The 16886-nt window shown below is 41.5% G+C and overlaps 1 protein-coding gene across 1 annotated transcript in view; it reads right to left on the bottom strand.

The window, feature by feature from the left end:
• Positions 1-16886, bottom strand: part of RYR2 (ryanodine receptor 2) — a 646972-nt gene that overhangs the window by 318595 nt on the left and 311491 nt on the right. The window contains exon 17 of the mRNA XM_089777369.1: positions 15540-15635. Coding sequence (XP_089633495.1) covers positions 15540-15635 — 96 coding nt within the window. The remainder of the gene's footprint in view (positions 1-15539; positions 15636-16886) is intronic.

Genomic DNA, 16886 nt, shown 5'->3' with positions numbered 1-16886 from the left:
AGCAAATCACTGGCAGACTAAGGGTACGTCTAGACTACATGCCTCTGTCGACAGAGGCATGTAGATTAGGCTACCAGACATAGTAAAATGAAGCAGCGATGTAAATAATCGCCGCTTCATTTAAATTTACATGGCTGCCGCGCTGAGCCGACAAACAGCTGATCAGCTGTTTGTCGGCTCAGCGCGATAGTCTGGACGCGCGGGTGTCGACATCAAAGGTATTTGTCGACCACCCAGGTAAACCTCATCCCAGGAGGCATACCTGGGTGGTCGACAAATACCTTTGATGTTGACACCCGCGCGTCCAGACTATCGCGCTGAGCCGACAAACAGCTGATCAGCTGTTTGTCGGCTCAGCGCGGCAGCCATGTAAATTTAAATGAAGCAGCGATTATTTAAATCGCCGCTTCATTTTACTATGTCTGGTAGCCTAATCTACATGCCTCTGGCGACAGAGGCATGTAGTCTAGACGTACCCTAAAGTAAAAGCACTAGGAACCACTGTACTTCAGTCTTGCACTCTAAACACCAGTCCACATTCTGAGCAGAAACATTCTCTAAGATTAATCGCCATTCAATGGAATTTTCTAGAAGCATTATTCTGCATATACAGGATTTGTTTTAGTATATGATTTTTTTCAATTAAGAAAATCTTCAAATAAAGCAGGGACAGATTATGGAGGCTAGCTTATTAAGCAGAGTATGCCATCAGAAGCACATGACACTGGAGGCCAATGAGCTATATTTCATGCCCATTAACTATGGATGGAGTTTAAAAAAACAAAGCAAAAAAAAACCCTTAATCTATTCAGACCTAAAATGCCACAGGCAGTCTCTTCTTCTCATGTTAGAATCACACAGATCTAGTCAGTAGATGTGTTTGAATCAAAGCCTCCCCAATATAAATGGAAGTGGGTTGGCCAGCTATGGCACTGTCTGCTGTGAGATCAAAAGTAGAAACTGACCCAGGGCAAGTGACTGGTCTTTTGGGACTGGGAGCAATCTGAATATTTTGTGATTTTTGGAGCGAGTGAACATTCATCACTAAGTCTAGTTTGCCTGGGTAGCAAGATAAACTAGACTGTCTAAAGGGACTGTCTGTGACTCCATGGCAAGACTGTTTGTGATCCAGGAGTTCACATTTGCTACAGGGTTGGTGAAATCAAATTACAAATGCATCACCAGTTTGGGATGTCTGCCAATCTTTTGACAATCAATGGTCATGAAATACTTCTGACAGCATGTCAGCTGGAATTTCTGTTTTTTTCCATTTTTCTATTAGCAGTATGATCAGAAATAGTATGAATCTCCATCCCTAGAGGTTTGTAAGTCCCAGCTTGACAAAGCCCTCGCTGGAATGATTTAGTTGGGATTGGTCCTGCTTTGGGCAGGGGGCTGGACTCAATGATCTCCTGAGGTCTCTTCCAGCTCTAGGATTCTATGATCAGGCAAATAATATCGCTTTTTTCCAGTCTGGCTATATCCTGGGTAAAACAAATTATGTATTTCATAAAAAGGGTGGAGTTACTGTTCTTCTGGAGGGGGTGTTGGTGGGTAAGCTCTTTTCTATACATAGTAAATTCTCTTCAGATATAATATGCTGTAGTTCATATTAGCTGGTCACTTTCCTTAGCAGAAAGCTGTGAAATCATAAAGCATGCATCTTACAGTACTGTAGGATAGAGGTACTGAAATAGGGAGGGGTAACATATTGTATTTGGGAGAGGAGGAAGAAGCTGTAGGGAAAAATCCTTACTATGCACAGTCTCAGTTGGATGTCCAGAGAGGAGCAGCTACTGGTCGGGTGCCTGATCTGAAGGCAGTACTGCCACCAGCAGCAGCAGAGAAGTAAGGGTGGCATGGTATGTTATTAACAGCCTTTTTTCTCCACTGCTGCTGGCATCAGCGCTGCCTTCAGAGCTGGGCACCCAGCCAGCAACTGCCACTCTCCTGATTGCCTTCAGAGCTGAGTGAACGGAAAGCAATGGCTGCTGGCCAGGAGCCCCAAGGAGTAGGTCAAGGCATAAAGTACTACAGACACTAAAAAGAGGGACACAATGAAATAAGCTTGAGAGCCACTGCTATAGGACACACGGATCCATGCATGCTACATCTTACATAAAGTCTGTTATTGAAAGATAATTATTTATCTGAATGGGAAATTAAATTCTTTTCAGTCTTAAATATTTTGACGACTTGTATTCTAATCAAACTCTCATATCTATTTGACTTCCCAAACTACATCCAGTAAGCAAAAGAGGATATAAATTAAATATGAGTGTTTAAAAATGACTTATGTCACCATTTAAACTAAGAAGAAAGAATCTAAATGGGTTTTCTTGGATTTGATTTTCAGCTCAAAACCCAAAGGCTAATTAGGATTCTAAGTGAGACTTAAGAATGATCTACTTTACACAGACATCTTAAATCTGAGGAGAGCTAACATTAAGGCTTCCTGACATTCTAAATAAGATATTTGTGAGTCATTGCTGAACAGAATAAGAATAAAGTAATTTAAAATATTTTAATGTTGAAAGATTTTCTTGTTAAGAGACAGGATCAAAATCTGTTAATTTTATTCATCTGAATAAGTTTATTGTCTTCCATGCAAGTATTCAAATAAGTAAGCAAGTGCAATTTTGTCTAAAGTGTAGGTCACTCTTAACAAGGAGACTGAAATATAGAACAGTACAAAGCCAGGATGATATTGGATCTACAAAATCTCAACACATAGGCTACATCTAGACTACATCCCTCTGTCGGCAGAGGGATGTATATGAAGCACTTTGAAAGTGCAAATGAAGCCGGGATATAAATATTCCGTGCTTCATTTGCGTAATCATGTAATGGAACTCTTTCAAAAAAGCACTATTTCAAAGTTGAAACCGCAGTCTAGACGCGGTTCTTTTGAAAACGGGGCGCTTTTTCAAAAGAGACATTAAACCTCGGATCTAGACTGCAGTTTCAATTTTGAAATAGCGCTTTTTCAAAAGAGCATCATTACATGATTATGCAAATGAACGTGGGATATTTAAAACCCCACTTCATTTGCACTTTCAAAGTGCTTCATTTACATCCCTCTGCCAACAGAGGGATGTAGTCTAGATGTAGCCATACTCTTTTTTGCCCCCACTCAAAACAAGTGGTGATCTAAAACTAGATTTTTATTCTATTTAAATTCCAAAATTTAGATGAACAATTCTGGTATTAGACTCTCTTTTCTGATAATGTTTTGCCAAGTAAGGTGTTGCGGTGTTTTAAGCGTTACTGTTATAATAACCGAACTGGCAGCCTGGGAGGATAGACAATTCTATTTTAGAAAACTTGCCTGATTTCCTGGCAGAAATGATCACAGTCCCTTGACATATCTTCAAAGCGGTTTGCTTGAAGAACAAAGAGTCCACACTCGATTATAATTGACCTCAAATAGCTTCTTCCTTCTGAAATCTCCTTTGTAATGCAATTGAGATTCAGACAGGAGTGCTAAAAATTGCCTATGCTCAATTTGTTGAGTGAGAAAACATCAGGGAATCACTGGAAATGTACTTATTATGGTCCCAAAGGGTTTCACGCTATCATTTCATGTAGTGATGTTTATAATGGGAATATTAAATGATTACTGCCTATGGTCTTAGAAATGGCATTTTGTATCCTAACAAGTCTCCATTGAAAGGCATCACTGAAGAAATGGATATTCAACTTAGAACCACACACAACTTCAAGTCCTTATTTTCTCTAGAATACATTTTTAAAAAATGTACTCCAGGCACATCTCTTAGAAAATTTCAATTGGGAAGCTCAATTAAATTTTTCTCAGGCTAAGCCATTTCTGAAAATCACAGTTTCATAAAATGTGAAACTAGATCTAAGATGTGACAATATACCTGGGAAGGGATCTTAATTGTAGCTCTGACAATTTCTAAATGGCTAGTTTGCTTTTCAACTCTGTCAGACTGAAGGGTTCATGAAAGCAAGGATCTGAAAGTACCAGCCCAGAGGGTATCCCCAAAATAATGCCAGCAACTTCCATCTTGTATTACAACATCTTCTACATGCAAATCACCTTCCCTTCCTTATGTGAAATCACCCATGCTCTTCCAGTACAGCCAGCTCCAGTCATGTCCCTCAGCTCTTCATTGCAGCAGCCCTCTGCAGCACCATGGGGAGCTGCTTACACATGCACTAAAGCATCAATGCTGGGGAAGGCTAGACAGCAGCACACAGACCTGTTCCTTCCTTCTGAAGTAGAGTGTTCTGCATTTTCTTTATTGAATTTTATCCTATGCACAGGGCATCCTTGCTTTACATCCAATATACATTCAAAAAAAATGGACATACAGTGAAAGAACGTAAAACAGGGTTTTTTTTTCCCTGCAGCTGACTTCCATTTGCATGAATTGGTCTCTCCTGCCCCCCCCCCCCCCCCCGCAGAAATGCAGGGAATGGGAGGACCTAAAATGGAACAGCTCCCACAAGCATCAACGACGCTAGTAGGAAACCAACATATACCAGGGTGACTTACAGCAGTGATGCCCTGTACTTCAAATCATTTCTCCAGATCATTTTGAATATTAATCCTAACATCTAAAGAACTTGAAACCCCTTCCAGCTTGGTATTGCCCACAAATTTTGTGTGGATACTCTCTATGCCATTATTTAAATAATTGGTGAAGATATTGAACAGAACCAGAGTCAGAACTTATCCCTACAGGACCCCACTCGATATACCCTTCCAACTTTACTCTGAACCACTGATTTATACTTTCTGGGTTATCCAACCAGTTATGAAACCACCTTATAGTAGCTTCATCTAGATTGTATTTCCCTAGTTTTATGATGAGAAAGTTATGCAAAATATTATTGAATATCTTACTAAAGTCAAGATACATCACAATTTCTGCTTCCCTCCCCACCCACAAGGCTTGTTACCCTGGGAAAGAAAGCTATTAGTTTGGTTTGATGAAATTTGTTCTTGACAAATCCATGCTGACTGCTACTTACCTCATTATCTTCTAGAAGTTTGCAAACTGATTGTTCCATTATTTGCTTCATTTTCTTTCTGGGTACTGAAGTTAAGCTAGCTGGTTTGTAATTCCTCAGGTTGGCCTTTGTTCACTTTTTATATATTAGCACTATATTTGTTCTATTACAATCTCTGAAATCTCTCCTATCTTCCATGACTTTCTGAAAATAATAACTAATGGCTCATATCTTCTTGGTCAGCACCTTGAGTATTCTAAGGGTACGTCTAGACTACATGCCTCTGTCGCCAGAGGCATGTAGATTAGGCTACCAGACATAGTAAAATGAAGCGGCGATTTAAATAATCGCCGCTTCATTTAAATTTACATGGCTATCGCGCTGAGCTGACAAACAGCTGATGAGCTGTTTGTCGGCTCAGCGCGATAGTCTGGATGTGCGGGTGTCGACATCAAAGGTATTTGTCGACCACCCAGGTAAACCTCATCCTAGGAGGCATACCTGGGTGGTCGACAAATGCCTTTGATGTCGACACCCGCGTGTCCAGACTATCGCGCTGAGCCGACAAACAGCTGATCAGCTGTTTGTCGGCTCAGCGCGGCAGCCATGTAAATTTAAATGAAGCGGCGATTATTTACATCGCTGCTTCATTTTACTATGTCTGGTAGCCTAATCTACATGCCTCTGGAGACAGAGGCATGTAGTCTAGACGTACCCTAAGAGTTATTCCATCAGGCCCTAGTGACTATAAGACATCTACATAATTTTCAACTTGTTTTTTCCCTATTTTAGCTTCTGATCCTATCTCATTTTCACTGGTATTCAATATAGTAGATGTTCAATTACTACTAAACCTCTTGGTGGAAACAAACATAAAAGTCATTTAGCACTTCTGCCGTTTCCACATTTTCTGTTATTACTGTCTCCCACACTGAGTAATGGCCCTATCCTGTCTTTCCTCCTGCTTCTAATGTATTTGTGGAAAGTTTTCTTATTTCCCTTTAAGTCTCTAGCTAATTTAAACTCATTGTGTGCCTTGCCCTTTCTAATTTTGTCCCTATGTTCTTGAGTTGTTTATATTCACTCTTTGTAATGTGATCTAGTTTCCACTTTTTGTAGGACTCTTTTTTGAGTTTCAGATCATTGCAGATTTTCTGGTTAATCCAAGGTAGTTTCTTGCCATACTTCCGGTCTTTCCTACACAGCGGGATAGGTTGCTCTTGTCTGCTTAGTAACGACAGGCTTTCAAAGTGACAACTCTTTCAAACTGGTTTTCCCTTTACACTTTCTTTTCATGGAATCTAAAGTCTGCCCTCTGAAATCCTTTATCTTTATTTTGCTGTTTTCCCTCTGCTACCGTAATTCAAGCAATAATTATCCAGAGAATCCCAGTTACCCAGCACAACTTTGTTCTTAGCCCTAGAGAACCTTAGTCCCTCCCCAAAGTATACTGACAGCCTAGAAATCATCCAGTTATACAGGGCATCCTATTTTTATTACAGGAGTCCAAAAGTTAAAGAATCCACACCCTAGCTACAGTAACAGCAGCTCCCATCACAGTCTTTGGTGCCCTGTACAGAAAGCTCAGGTACAGGGGACAAGAAGCTCTTGGCTAAGCCAGAGGAATGAGGAGATTAACTCAAGCATAGCACAGGTGATCTGAACACCTTAGCATTTTCTTACTACTTCAGACCCCATCGGAAAACTGTGTATACATTTTGGACCAAACCAGTCCTGACAATTCCAGAATCATGACGGTATAAGCCATCTCCTTTAAGTCCCGGTGCCAGCCCTAGCATCAATATAGGGATGATTCTGTCCAAAGATTCTAGCAGCAAAACACAGAAATTCTGCTTCACAATGAAAAGTTCCATCTAAGTAAATAATTCTATATGAAACTGATGGAGTTCTTTAAATGGATTTTGGGAAATAAGGACAGTTTCTATTTACTTTTAAAAGCTGATACTAAAAGGCAGAGCAGTAGACATGATTTTAACACAGGCATCTGCTGTCTTGTACCAGGAGTACCCCGCTTTTGTGAGCTCATCATCAAAAGCACTATTAGACATCACTGAATGAGGAGACCTGCATGGTTCATGATCCCCAACTGATAACTGCACTTCCTTCACTAAAGAGAATCAGACTTCTAAACATTGGCATTTACTGATACAATATACAGTGCAATAGTGGAAGCATCCTTGTAGAACCACTCATATAATTTGTCATCACCACTTGCTGAAACATGTTACCACTTGATAAAAGTTGTGACAGCTGAATCCAGTTCCTATGGTGAGAGCAGTGCTTGCACTGACACTGACTGAATATATTCCTTTGGCATCTCAGGGAGACAGAGTAGTGGTAAGGGACAGGGTTATGTGTGTTTTCCTCATTTCAAAGCTGGGGGAAAAACAGACAAATGAGTTGCTTAGGGATATGTCTACATTCATGGCTGCTGTAGATCCTTTGAAGGCTACCAAGGCAACAAATTTAACAATTTATACCAAGTGATGAGCCATGCCTGACACAACCTGTAATGTTAAGGAGAGCCGTTCAGGAATGGAAGTATGCTGTTTCAACCGAGTACTAAAGAAAAAGGCAGAAAAGAACAAAGATGTGCCTGTGACATGCAAAAGTTACCTCCTGCTGTGTTTTCAAATTTCCATGATTCTGATATATCTGCTAAGCATTGCGCAACATTCATGACACAAAAGAAAAAGACACCAATGCCCTGTTAGCACTTCTGCTTTAATATGTCAACTTAGAAATATGTAGAGGAGTATGGGTGATACTTAAGAAGCTATTTATTGCTGGACAGGAGACAGCAGAGGATGGAGCAGCAGGTTAAAACTCTTATCAATCTTCTCACAAGACATTTAGAATCAATGAATAATGCAGATGAAAGGCTGCTGGTTATGCTGCTGCCAATTCATAGAACAGTGTTGCTGGCACCAAAAATAGTGGTACCGTGTATCTTATATATTACGTTAGAGCCCCCTGAAATGGCTGACACCCCTGTCCTGGGACAAATGAAATCATGTTGCCCTGTACTCCAGAGAAAAACCATGTAACAATCAAAGACACAATAACAAGGGATGGAAATATGACTCAAAGCAATTATTTAAAAAAGATATCAAGGCAGTGTTACTATTGCTGTGTTTACTCTAAACCTGGGTCACTCTTCTGCTCTTAAAGCTCCTGATTTCTATGTGTTTGATTCATGCACAATACCAGAACTGAAAAAAGTGACACACCTTGATAACAAGGGCAGTTCCCGGAATCCATAACACAACAGATTTATGAACAAATGGGCAGGGCAAACTGAAAACATGAAAATCACTGCACACTGAATGTTGTTCAGCTTCATTACTCTTCTGTTCCAATCCATGGGTCTTACACACCTCCCTCTCAGAGACAGATTGTCTAATTTCTATTGCTAATGGTCATCACCAAGAATGCTGTATTATAGGGTACGTCTAAACTACATGGCTCCGTCGACGGAGCCATGTAGATTAGTGTACTCGAAAAAGGGAAATGAAGTGGCAATTTAAATAATCCCTGCTTCATTTACATCAAAATGGCCACTGCACTGTGCCAATCAGCTGTTTGGCAGCACAGCGCAGTAGTCTGGATGCTTCACGGTCAACAACGGAAGCCTTTGTCGACTGCCCCGGTAAACTTCATTCCATGAGGCATAACGGGGCAGTCGACAAAGGCTTCTGTTGTCAACTGCAGAGCATCCAGACTACCGCACTGTGCCACCGAACAGCTGATCGGCACAGTGCGATGGCCAATCTGATGTAAATGAAGCGGCGATTATTTAAATCACCGCTTCATTTCCCTATGTCTAGAAAGCTCATCTATATGGCTCCATCAATGGAGCCATGTCGTCTAGACATACCCATAGTGCCATGAAACTTCATCATGCCCATAATCATTGTGCAAAAATAATGACCACCACACAACATTCTCTTTTACCAGCCAGTCCTATCTCCCCACATGTGATGTCAGTCTACACCCTGTGGCCAGACAGACTAACCCCATATCATCCATCTTATTTGCCTCTCTGAAGCACAGGGCAGAGAAGGAGCAATAATATCAGCATAGTCTATGCTGGCTCATCTGATCCTGAGAAGCTGAAACACAGATATGTGGATAGAGAGCAGCTAAGTCAATAAGCTGGCCTCGAGGCTGCGGCTGGCACCTATGTTGATTCGAACACACACAGTCCCAGGAAGAGGAATTTCCCACTGAGAAAACAATGTCCAGTACTTCAAAATTTAATCATCTCAATTCTCTCTTACAAGTGTAAATTAAGTTCACAACTCCCTTGTAAGAACTGGTCTCACAGCAGACAGACCAGCATCAATTGGCATGACAGATAAGAAAGAGAAAATACGTGACCCCATGATTATAAAAGATGGGCCCAGCACACACTCACTTTGAGTGTCATTCTACCCTCTACCTGCTGGTCGGGTTAGGTGTTTGACCTCCCGAGGTTCTATGGGGACGCCCACCTCGTATTTTCGTCTTTCCTAGGAATTGAGGGACCGGCCCTGGCCTGACATGCTGGAGTCGAGAGGCACAGAAGGGGGTAAAAATGGTACCTGGATGTGGTCCTCTGTCTTAAGTGTACACATAGAAAGAGTAAGCTGTTACTTGGTACCATTATTTCTATTTTTCTATCTTTATCTTCTTTGTAACCATTTTTAAGACCTATATTTTGCTAATAGTTAAGAAATAGAGCAATAGCCATTGTAACCATATGATTTATAAGCTTCCTCAATAAACCTGTAACTGTTTAAGCTTTAACCTGCCTCCTTCAGTTGCTGTAACAGAACCAAGCACAATTTAAAAGAACTTCAGCCGGTCTAAAGGGACAGTTATAGGAAGAGCTTGGGCGTTTGGATCTGTGTCACTCCCAGGTGACAGGATCCACTGGGGCATCTTTCAGTCTTTCCTCAAGGCTGCCCGCTGCGAAGGAATTATGAAATTCTAGCAGCTGAAATCTAAGATGTAATAAGCTCTTCCTATATAACGGGGCGTCTGTTGGCCTGCTGGCCACCCTCTGCGATGGGACCCCAGTCCTAGCAGTAAAGGCACGGACGTTAAACCTTTTCTCGGAAACATACACACACACACTGCCCTGACCGTCGGCTGACACACCCCTGCTTCAGTCTCCACACATCAGGCTCTTTGTCCCAGGGTCCATGTTCAGCAGGAACTAGACTGCCCAACACACCCAGTTCCTCAGTTCTTCTCAGCATCCTCAACCCACTGGTTCCCAATCCCAGTCTCCCTCCTACCACTTCATTAGCATCTAGACCTTCATCCCCTGCCCACCAGCTCTCAATTTCTTCCCAACCCAAACACTTGTGCCAATCTATTCTTTATGCAGTCCCAAACCCAGTTCTTATACCCTCTCCATGTTAGTCGCTCTTCTTCCTTACTGCACTTTCAGGCCCTGCGCCATTGTCACCCACCTAACTGACAGCAGCAATTAGAGAAGCCCTAAAGTGCAGTATGCCCAAAATAGATTAAACCTTCAAATAATCTAGCTTCCAAACACCAACATGTCTCTACCGAGCAAATGTAAACTGAGATTTTGAAAAAGCTTATAATTTAACCAGATTTGGGCATGCCCTTCCCCCATGGTACAACAAGAGACATTACTTCTCCAACAAAACTGCTGTAAGACTTATTTTTTTTAAATGGACAAAACAACTTATCATTCCCATCTTTCATTGTTGGAAACCATTGAATCATTTTTATTGAACCTTACCAAAATGTGCTAGGATTAATGCTGGTCATCATTTACAGGTATGTTTTAATCTTATTTAAAATATTAAATCTTCTTGAATTTTTCCATGAATTTTTTTAATTATCTGATTAAAATACAAAACCAAAAATCTGAAACTGATTTTTTTCCATTTTTAGTTAGTTATACTGTTTCTTGTGTCTTCCACCTTTTTTCTATTTTTCCCCTTTTCCATTTTGCAAATGAATAAATGAGCAGAAAAGGCAAAAAGGAGGGTGTAGTAAGTTGAGGGTCAGTAACATGGAGTCAGCAGGCCTCCATAGAAACCTGTAACATGAAAACAGCAACAGGCCTACAATCCAGTGAGCAAGACTTTGGTTCAGTAACACAGTAGCCAAGAAAGAAGCCTTACTGATTACTATGTGAGGGTATGTCTACACTACAAAGTTAATTCGAACTAACAGACGTTAGTTCGAATTAACTTTGGTTGGCCGCTACACACGCAATCCGCTAGTTCGAACTTAATTCGAACTAGCGGAGCGCTTAATCGAACTAGGTAAACCTCATTCTACGAGGACTAACGCCTAGTTCGAATTAACTAGTTCGAATTAAGGGCTGTGTAGCCACTTAATTCGAACTAGTGGGAGGCTAGCCCTGCCCAGCGTTCCCTGCTGGCCACTCTGGGCCCCACCAGGGAAACTCTTCTGCCCCCTCCCGGCCCCGGAGCCCTTAAAGGGGCACGGGCTGGCTACGGTGCCCATGCCAGGTGCAAGCCAGCCAGCACCCAGCCAGCAGACCCTGCATCTGGCATGGATCGAGCCAGCCACCCACTGCCACCCAGCCCTCTGCCTCTTCCCGGGACCAGGCTGGCGGCTCCCGGGAGCCTGACCAGGTCTGCAAGAGGCAGACGCCCGCCTGGTCTAGTGCGGACATCGTGGACCTCATCTACAACCTCCACACTAGGCACAGGAAAGTGGCCATCTAGGGCAAGATAGCTGCCAGCCTGGCCACCCACGAGCAGGTTTGCAAGAAAATCAGGGTGGTCCAGTGAGACCCCCGACCCTGAGCCCTGAGCTTAGAATGGCCATACTGGGTCAGTCCAAAGGTCCATCTAGCCCAGTAGCCTGTCTGCCGACGGCAGCCAACCCTAGGGACCCTGGAGGGGATGGACCGAAACAATGACCAAGCTATTTGTCTCCTGCCGTCCATCGCCAGCCTTCCACAAACAGAGTCCAGGGACACCATTTCTACGCCCTGGCTAATACCACTCCATGAACCCAGCCTCCATGAATTTATCTCACTTCTCTTTAAACTCTGTTCTAGTTCTAGCCTTCACAGCCTCCTGCAGCAAGGAGTTCCACAGGTTGATTATTTGCTTTGTGAAGAAGAACTTTCTGTTATTAGTTTGAAGCCTGCTACCCATTCATTTCATTTGGTGTCCTCTAGTCCTTCTATTATGGGAACTAATGAAGAACTTTTCTTTATCACCCTCTCCACACCGCTCATGCTTTTATAGACCTCTATCATATCCCCTCTCAGTCTCCTCTTTTCTAAGCTGAGAAGTCCCAGTCTCTTTAGCCCCTCTTCATATGGGACCTGTTCCAAACCCCTGATCATTTTAGTTGCCCTCCCCTCTCCCACCCTCTCTCTTCCCCTCTCCCACCTCCTTTTCCCAGTCTCCCCGAGTTTTGTTCAATAAAGAGAGTTTCTATTTTTGAACACACGTGTCCTTTATTTTGTACATCAGGAAGGGGGGCTAGGGAGGGGTAAGTGTAAGGAGGTGAGGGAGGAATGGGATACGAGCCCCTGATTGGGAGGACTGGGCTGGCTCTGAGGGCTCCTTGGGGTGGAAGCTCTCCTGAAGCCCCTTAATTGACCCCCCCTCTGGATGGCAGCCTGCGGCAAGTGCAGCCGGACTGATGGCCAAGTGCTGTGATGTGCCAAGTGTGGGCACTCAGGGCACTCTAAGCCAGGACTGCTTTGCAAGCGGGGAACCCTGGGAACTGTCTGTCTGGGGTGGAGGTCGGGTCCCTTTAAGCACAGCCCTCGGCTAGCCTGAGACAGCAGGTCCACACTCTAAGTCCTAATATGTGGAGGCCACTACAGGGATTACAATCGGGAGTTCCTTGTTTTCCATACATCTGGAACTCAGCTTTGTTTTATGAGAACTTCCTTTGCTTAGCATGTATATCCTTGCTTTACTGCCATAGGGTATGTCTACACTACCCTCCTAGTTCGAACTAGGAGGGTAATGTAGGCATACCGCACTTGCAAATGAAGCCTGGGATTTGAATTTCCCGGGCTTCATTTGCATAAGCGGGGAGCCGCCATTTTTAAAACCCCGCTGGTTTGAACCCCGTGCAGCTACCCATTTCATTTCATTTGGTGTCCTTTAGTCCTTCTATTATGGGAACTAATGAAAAACACGGGGCTCGAACTAGGTAGTTCGGACTAGCCTTCCTATTCCGAACTACCGGTACACCTCGGAAAAACTATGCTGCTCCCGGCTCGGGCAAAAGTCCTTTTCCAGAACACTGTTCCGGAAAAGGGCCAGTGTAGACAGCACAGATTTCTTTTCCGCAAAAAAGCCCCGATCGTGAAAATGACGATCGGGGCTTTTTTGCGGAAAAGCGCGTCTACATTGGCACAGACGCTTTTCCGGAAAAAGTGCTTTTCCAGAAAAGCATCCTGCCAATGTAGACACGCTTTTTCCAGAAATACTTATAACAAAAAACTGTTCTGTTTTAAGCATTTTCAGAAAATCATGCCAGTGTAGACATAGCCTAGGAGTTCATCTTATCTGAGACAGTCCAGCAACAAAGGTTTGTATCATATAAAACGTGACAGAAACTAGAATGACATTAGCTTATAAAAATCTCATAAATACCTAAGGTTCAGCCTGATCAGTGTTTAGGTAGCAAACCTTCAGGGGAAAGTCAGGCCCTACAAAAAATGTGTTTCACAAGATGGCACCTTTCTTCATATCATTACAAAACCAATTCACGTACATCATGCTGAGCGCAATCGTAGACAGAAAGATAATTATCTGGATGAACTGTAAAAACAAAGTCTTAATCACTAATTAAAAATCCTATAGCATAGGATTTTAGCAATCATATTCTTACTTATCTAATACAGCTACCTGTCTCTGCGGGAAAGAATTAATGGACACAAATTAGATATCCAAAAAGGCAATACGCAAAAACCTGTTGGAGAACACTTTAATCTGTCGAGACACTCATTAATAGACCTCCAAGTCACAGTGTTGTTTCAGGCCAATTCCACAAGCCAAATACAAAGGGAAGGATTGGAACTTTAAGTTCATTTACAAGTTTAATTCTTATGCAAATAATATGAACAGGGACACTGACTGGCTCACACACTACCTTCCACATCCTAATGACTTAACCAACCAACCAATGGAGGTGCTAATTGTTCCTATTAACCTCTTGTAACTACTTGAGAACCATCTACTCCAGTGTTTCTTAAACTGGGTTCCAAGGCAGTTGGAGGTGTGCCACGGAGAACAGATGGCCACTCTTAAAGGGGCAGGAGACCTTTTTTTGCTTAACAAAAAATCCTTGGTATTCCTCATAAAAAAAATGATTGTTTGGCGTTCATCAGTATTAAAAAGTTTAAGAAATACTCATCTACTCACTGTCTCTCTTTTCTCCCCATTCTTTTCTCTCTTTTTCCCCCTCCTTCCTCCTACTCCTACGCCCTTGCTTATTTATTCTTGGATCTGCACTTCTAATACTCCAGTCATCTGAAGAAGTGGGTTGCACCCACGAAGGCTCATGATACCTTCTACGTGTTTTGTTAGTCTTTAAGGTGCTAATAGATTATTTGTTGTTTTTTAAGTTTTTCCTGATACAGACTAACTCGGCCACTCCCTGAAGCTTCTGATTGTGTGTGTGAGTTTGTGTGCAATGTATACACACACACACGAATGAACCACCTTATTTCTTCAGAATATACACTACATACATTTAAGATACCTATCATTATAGTTCAATAGACTTATTTGAGCCAATACAGGCTTCGCAGGGAAGGGAACTGCTGACTCAAGTGGTGAAATACAAAATGCAGAGAAAATAAAACTGGTAAAGTTCACATTTTTCCACAATTGGAAAACAGAGATCTTACTATATAACCTGGTAACCAAGGACATGACCAAGCTGAAATGTCACTCAAAACAAATAGAAAGCAAAGGGGGAAGGGGGAATACTAATTCATTGCTTTACACAGATCTTTAGATAGACTTAATAAATACCAAAAATATACATAGTACTACAATGAATGATGATCAGTCAAAGTTGTATGTCAAATCTGTCTTTCCCCACTCCAATCTACTTTCCCACCGGCATAAATAAAGCTCAAAACATCATGAGCGAATGGGGGTTTTACCAGTTAATTGCAACTTTTTGAAAGAGAAGAAACTGGAAAGAAAGAAAAAGAGGGGGTAGAAACAGAATACTAGAAATGGAAGGAAGCTTGAGAGTTCATCAAGTCCTGTCCCCAACATTTACCACAGGACTTAGCACCATCTAGACCATCCCTGACAAATGTTTATCTAACTTGCTCTTAAATATCTCCAATGATGGAGATTCTACAATCTCCCCAGTCATTTTATTCTAGTGCTTAACTTCTCTGAGAGTTAGGAAGTTTTTCCTAACGTCTAACCTAAGTTCGAATTTAATCCCATTGTATCTTGTCCTATCATCAGAGGATAAAGATAATATTTTTTCTCCCTCCTCCTTGTAACATCCTTTTAGGTTCTTGAAAGCTGTTATGAAGCACATACCAGAAGAGGCTTCCAATCTTTCCAATCTGCTGATCAACCAGTCAAGAGATCCAGAAAACTGAGCACAGTTTTTACGATTTCCCCTAATAAGTGCCGCTATTGAAAGAAAAAGAAAAAAAAGTTTAAAAAGTTAATAAATATGTCCAATTCACATTAAAAGAAACCTTTTAATGAACCATGATCTAACAAAACAGGTGCCAAATAACTTGGCAAATCATTACATTGAATACTGAAATTTGTGGTATTTCATCAAATTGCCCAATATTCTAAAAATTTTAATTTATCTAAAGCTAACAGTCATCCTTTTGATATTTGATATTGATATTTGTTATTTTGTTTTCAAATAACAAAAAGTAAGTCTGTTGATATTCCTGAAAAAAATCCCTATGTAGTATTAACATTGGACCTGCATTACAATATTGGAAAAAAGAAGGGGAAACAAATATAAGGGAAGAGTGGGATTTAATTTACACTGGCAAAATAAGTACATTCTAGAAAGGAAAAGAAAAAATATGGCAATGAAACAAAATGCATAACTTTATGTTCAGGAAATGTTTGTTAAGCTTCCTTCCCTTTTGGAATTTGTACTTTATAGCACTATAAACATATGATATTTTTTAAAAGTGGATTGGGAACAAAGAACACAACAAATTATGAATGGCAGAATTAAGTTACCATCATTTATCTTTAAATTAAGACCAGAAGAGGTCTCCAATGGTAGCAAGGCTTCACTTTTCAAAATATATCATATAAGGCAGCTTAGAAAAGGAAATTTACAAAGTTATCACAATTAGGATTAAAGTAATAACCCCTCTCCCCCCCACCAACCTGAGCCAAATTCATCCTTGGACAGAAATGGAACTACAGGTGAACAAAAGTAAGCACAGGGTGATAATTTGAGAACTCAAAGAACTCTTCCTTTTGTTCCCAGGAGGAACAAAAACACAGAGATTAATAATTCCATCTAGAGCATGGAACAGTGAAAACTGCTATTCTTACCCAAGCTTCACATGCAAGTTTGCAAATATATGATTCTTAACCAGAAACTTCCCCTGCTATTCTCTTCAAAGACTGCTGATCTCATTGGGAGATAGTCCCTGGACTATACTAAGGAGAGACTAGATCTGTAGCTAAGCTCTGACACTGATTCACTGTGTGACTTGGGAAAGTCAGTGAATATGCCTCTGTTACTCCATCAGTAAAAGGGGCCAATAGTGCTTACATGCCTTCCTAAAACACTTTGTGAGCTGCAGATGAAAAGCATTACCTTAAAGCAAAATATTATTGTTGAGATTATTAATTGTGTTTCATTGTGCTATGGTTTTGTGATGTTAATTCATTTCCATT

This window comes from Pelodiscus sinensis, chromosome 3, assembly GCF_052426305.1.
Source record: "Pelodiscus sinensis isolate ZL-2025 chromosome 3, ASM5242630v1, whole genome shotgun sequence".
In the NCBI taxonomy this organism is placed as follows: Eukaryota; Metazoa; Chordata; order Testudines; family Trionychidae; genus Pelodiscus; species Pelodiscus sinensis.
Note: the sequence above shows the minus strand (reverse complement) of the source record. Positions and strands in the feature narration are given on the sequence as shown.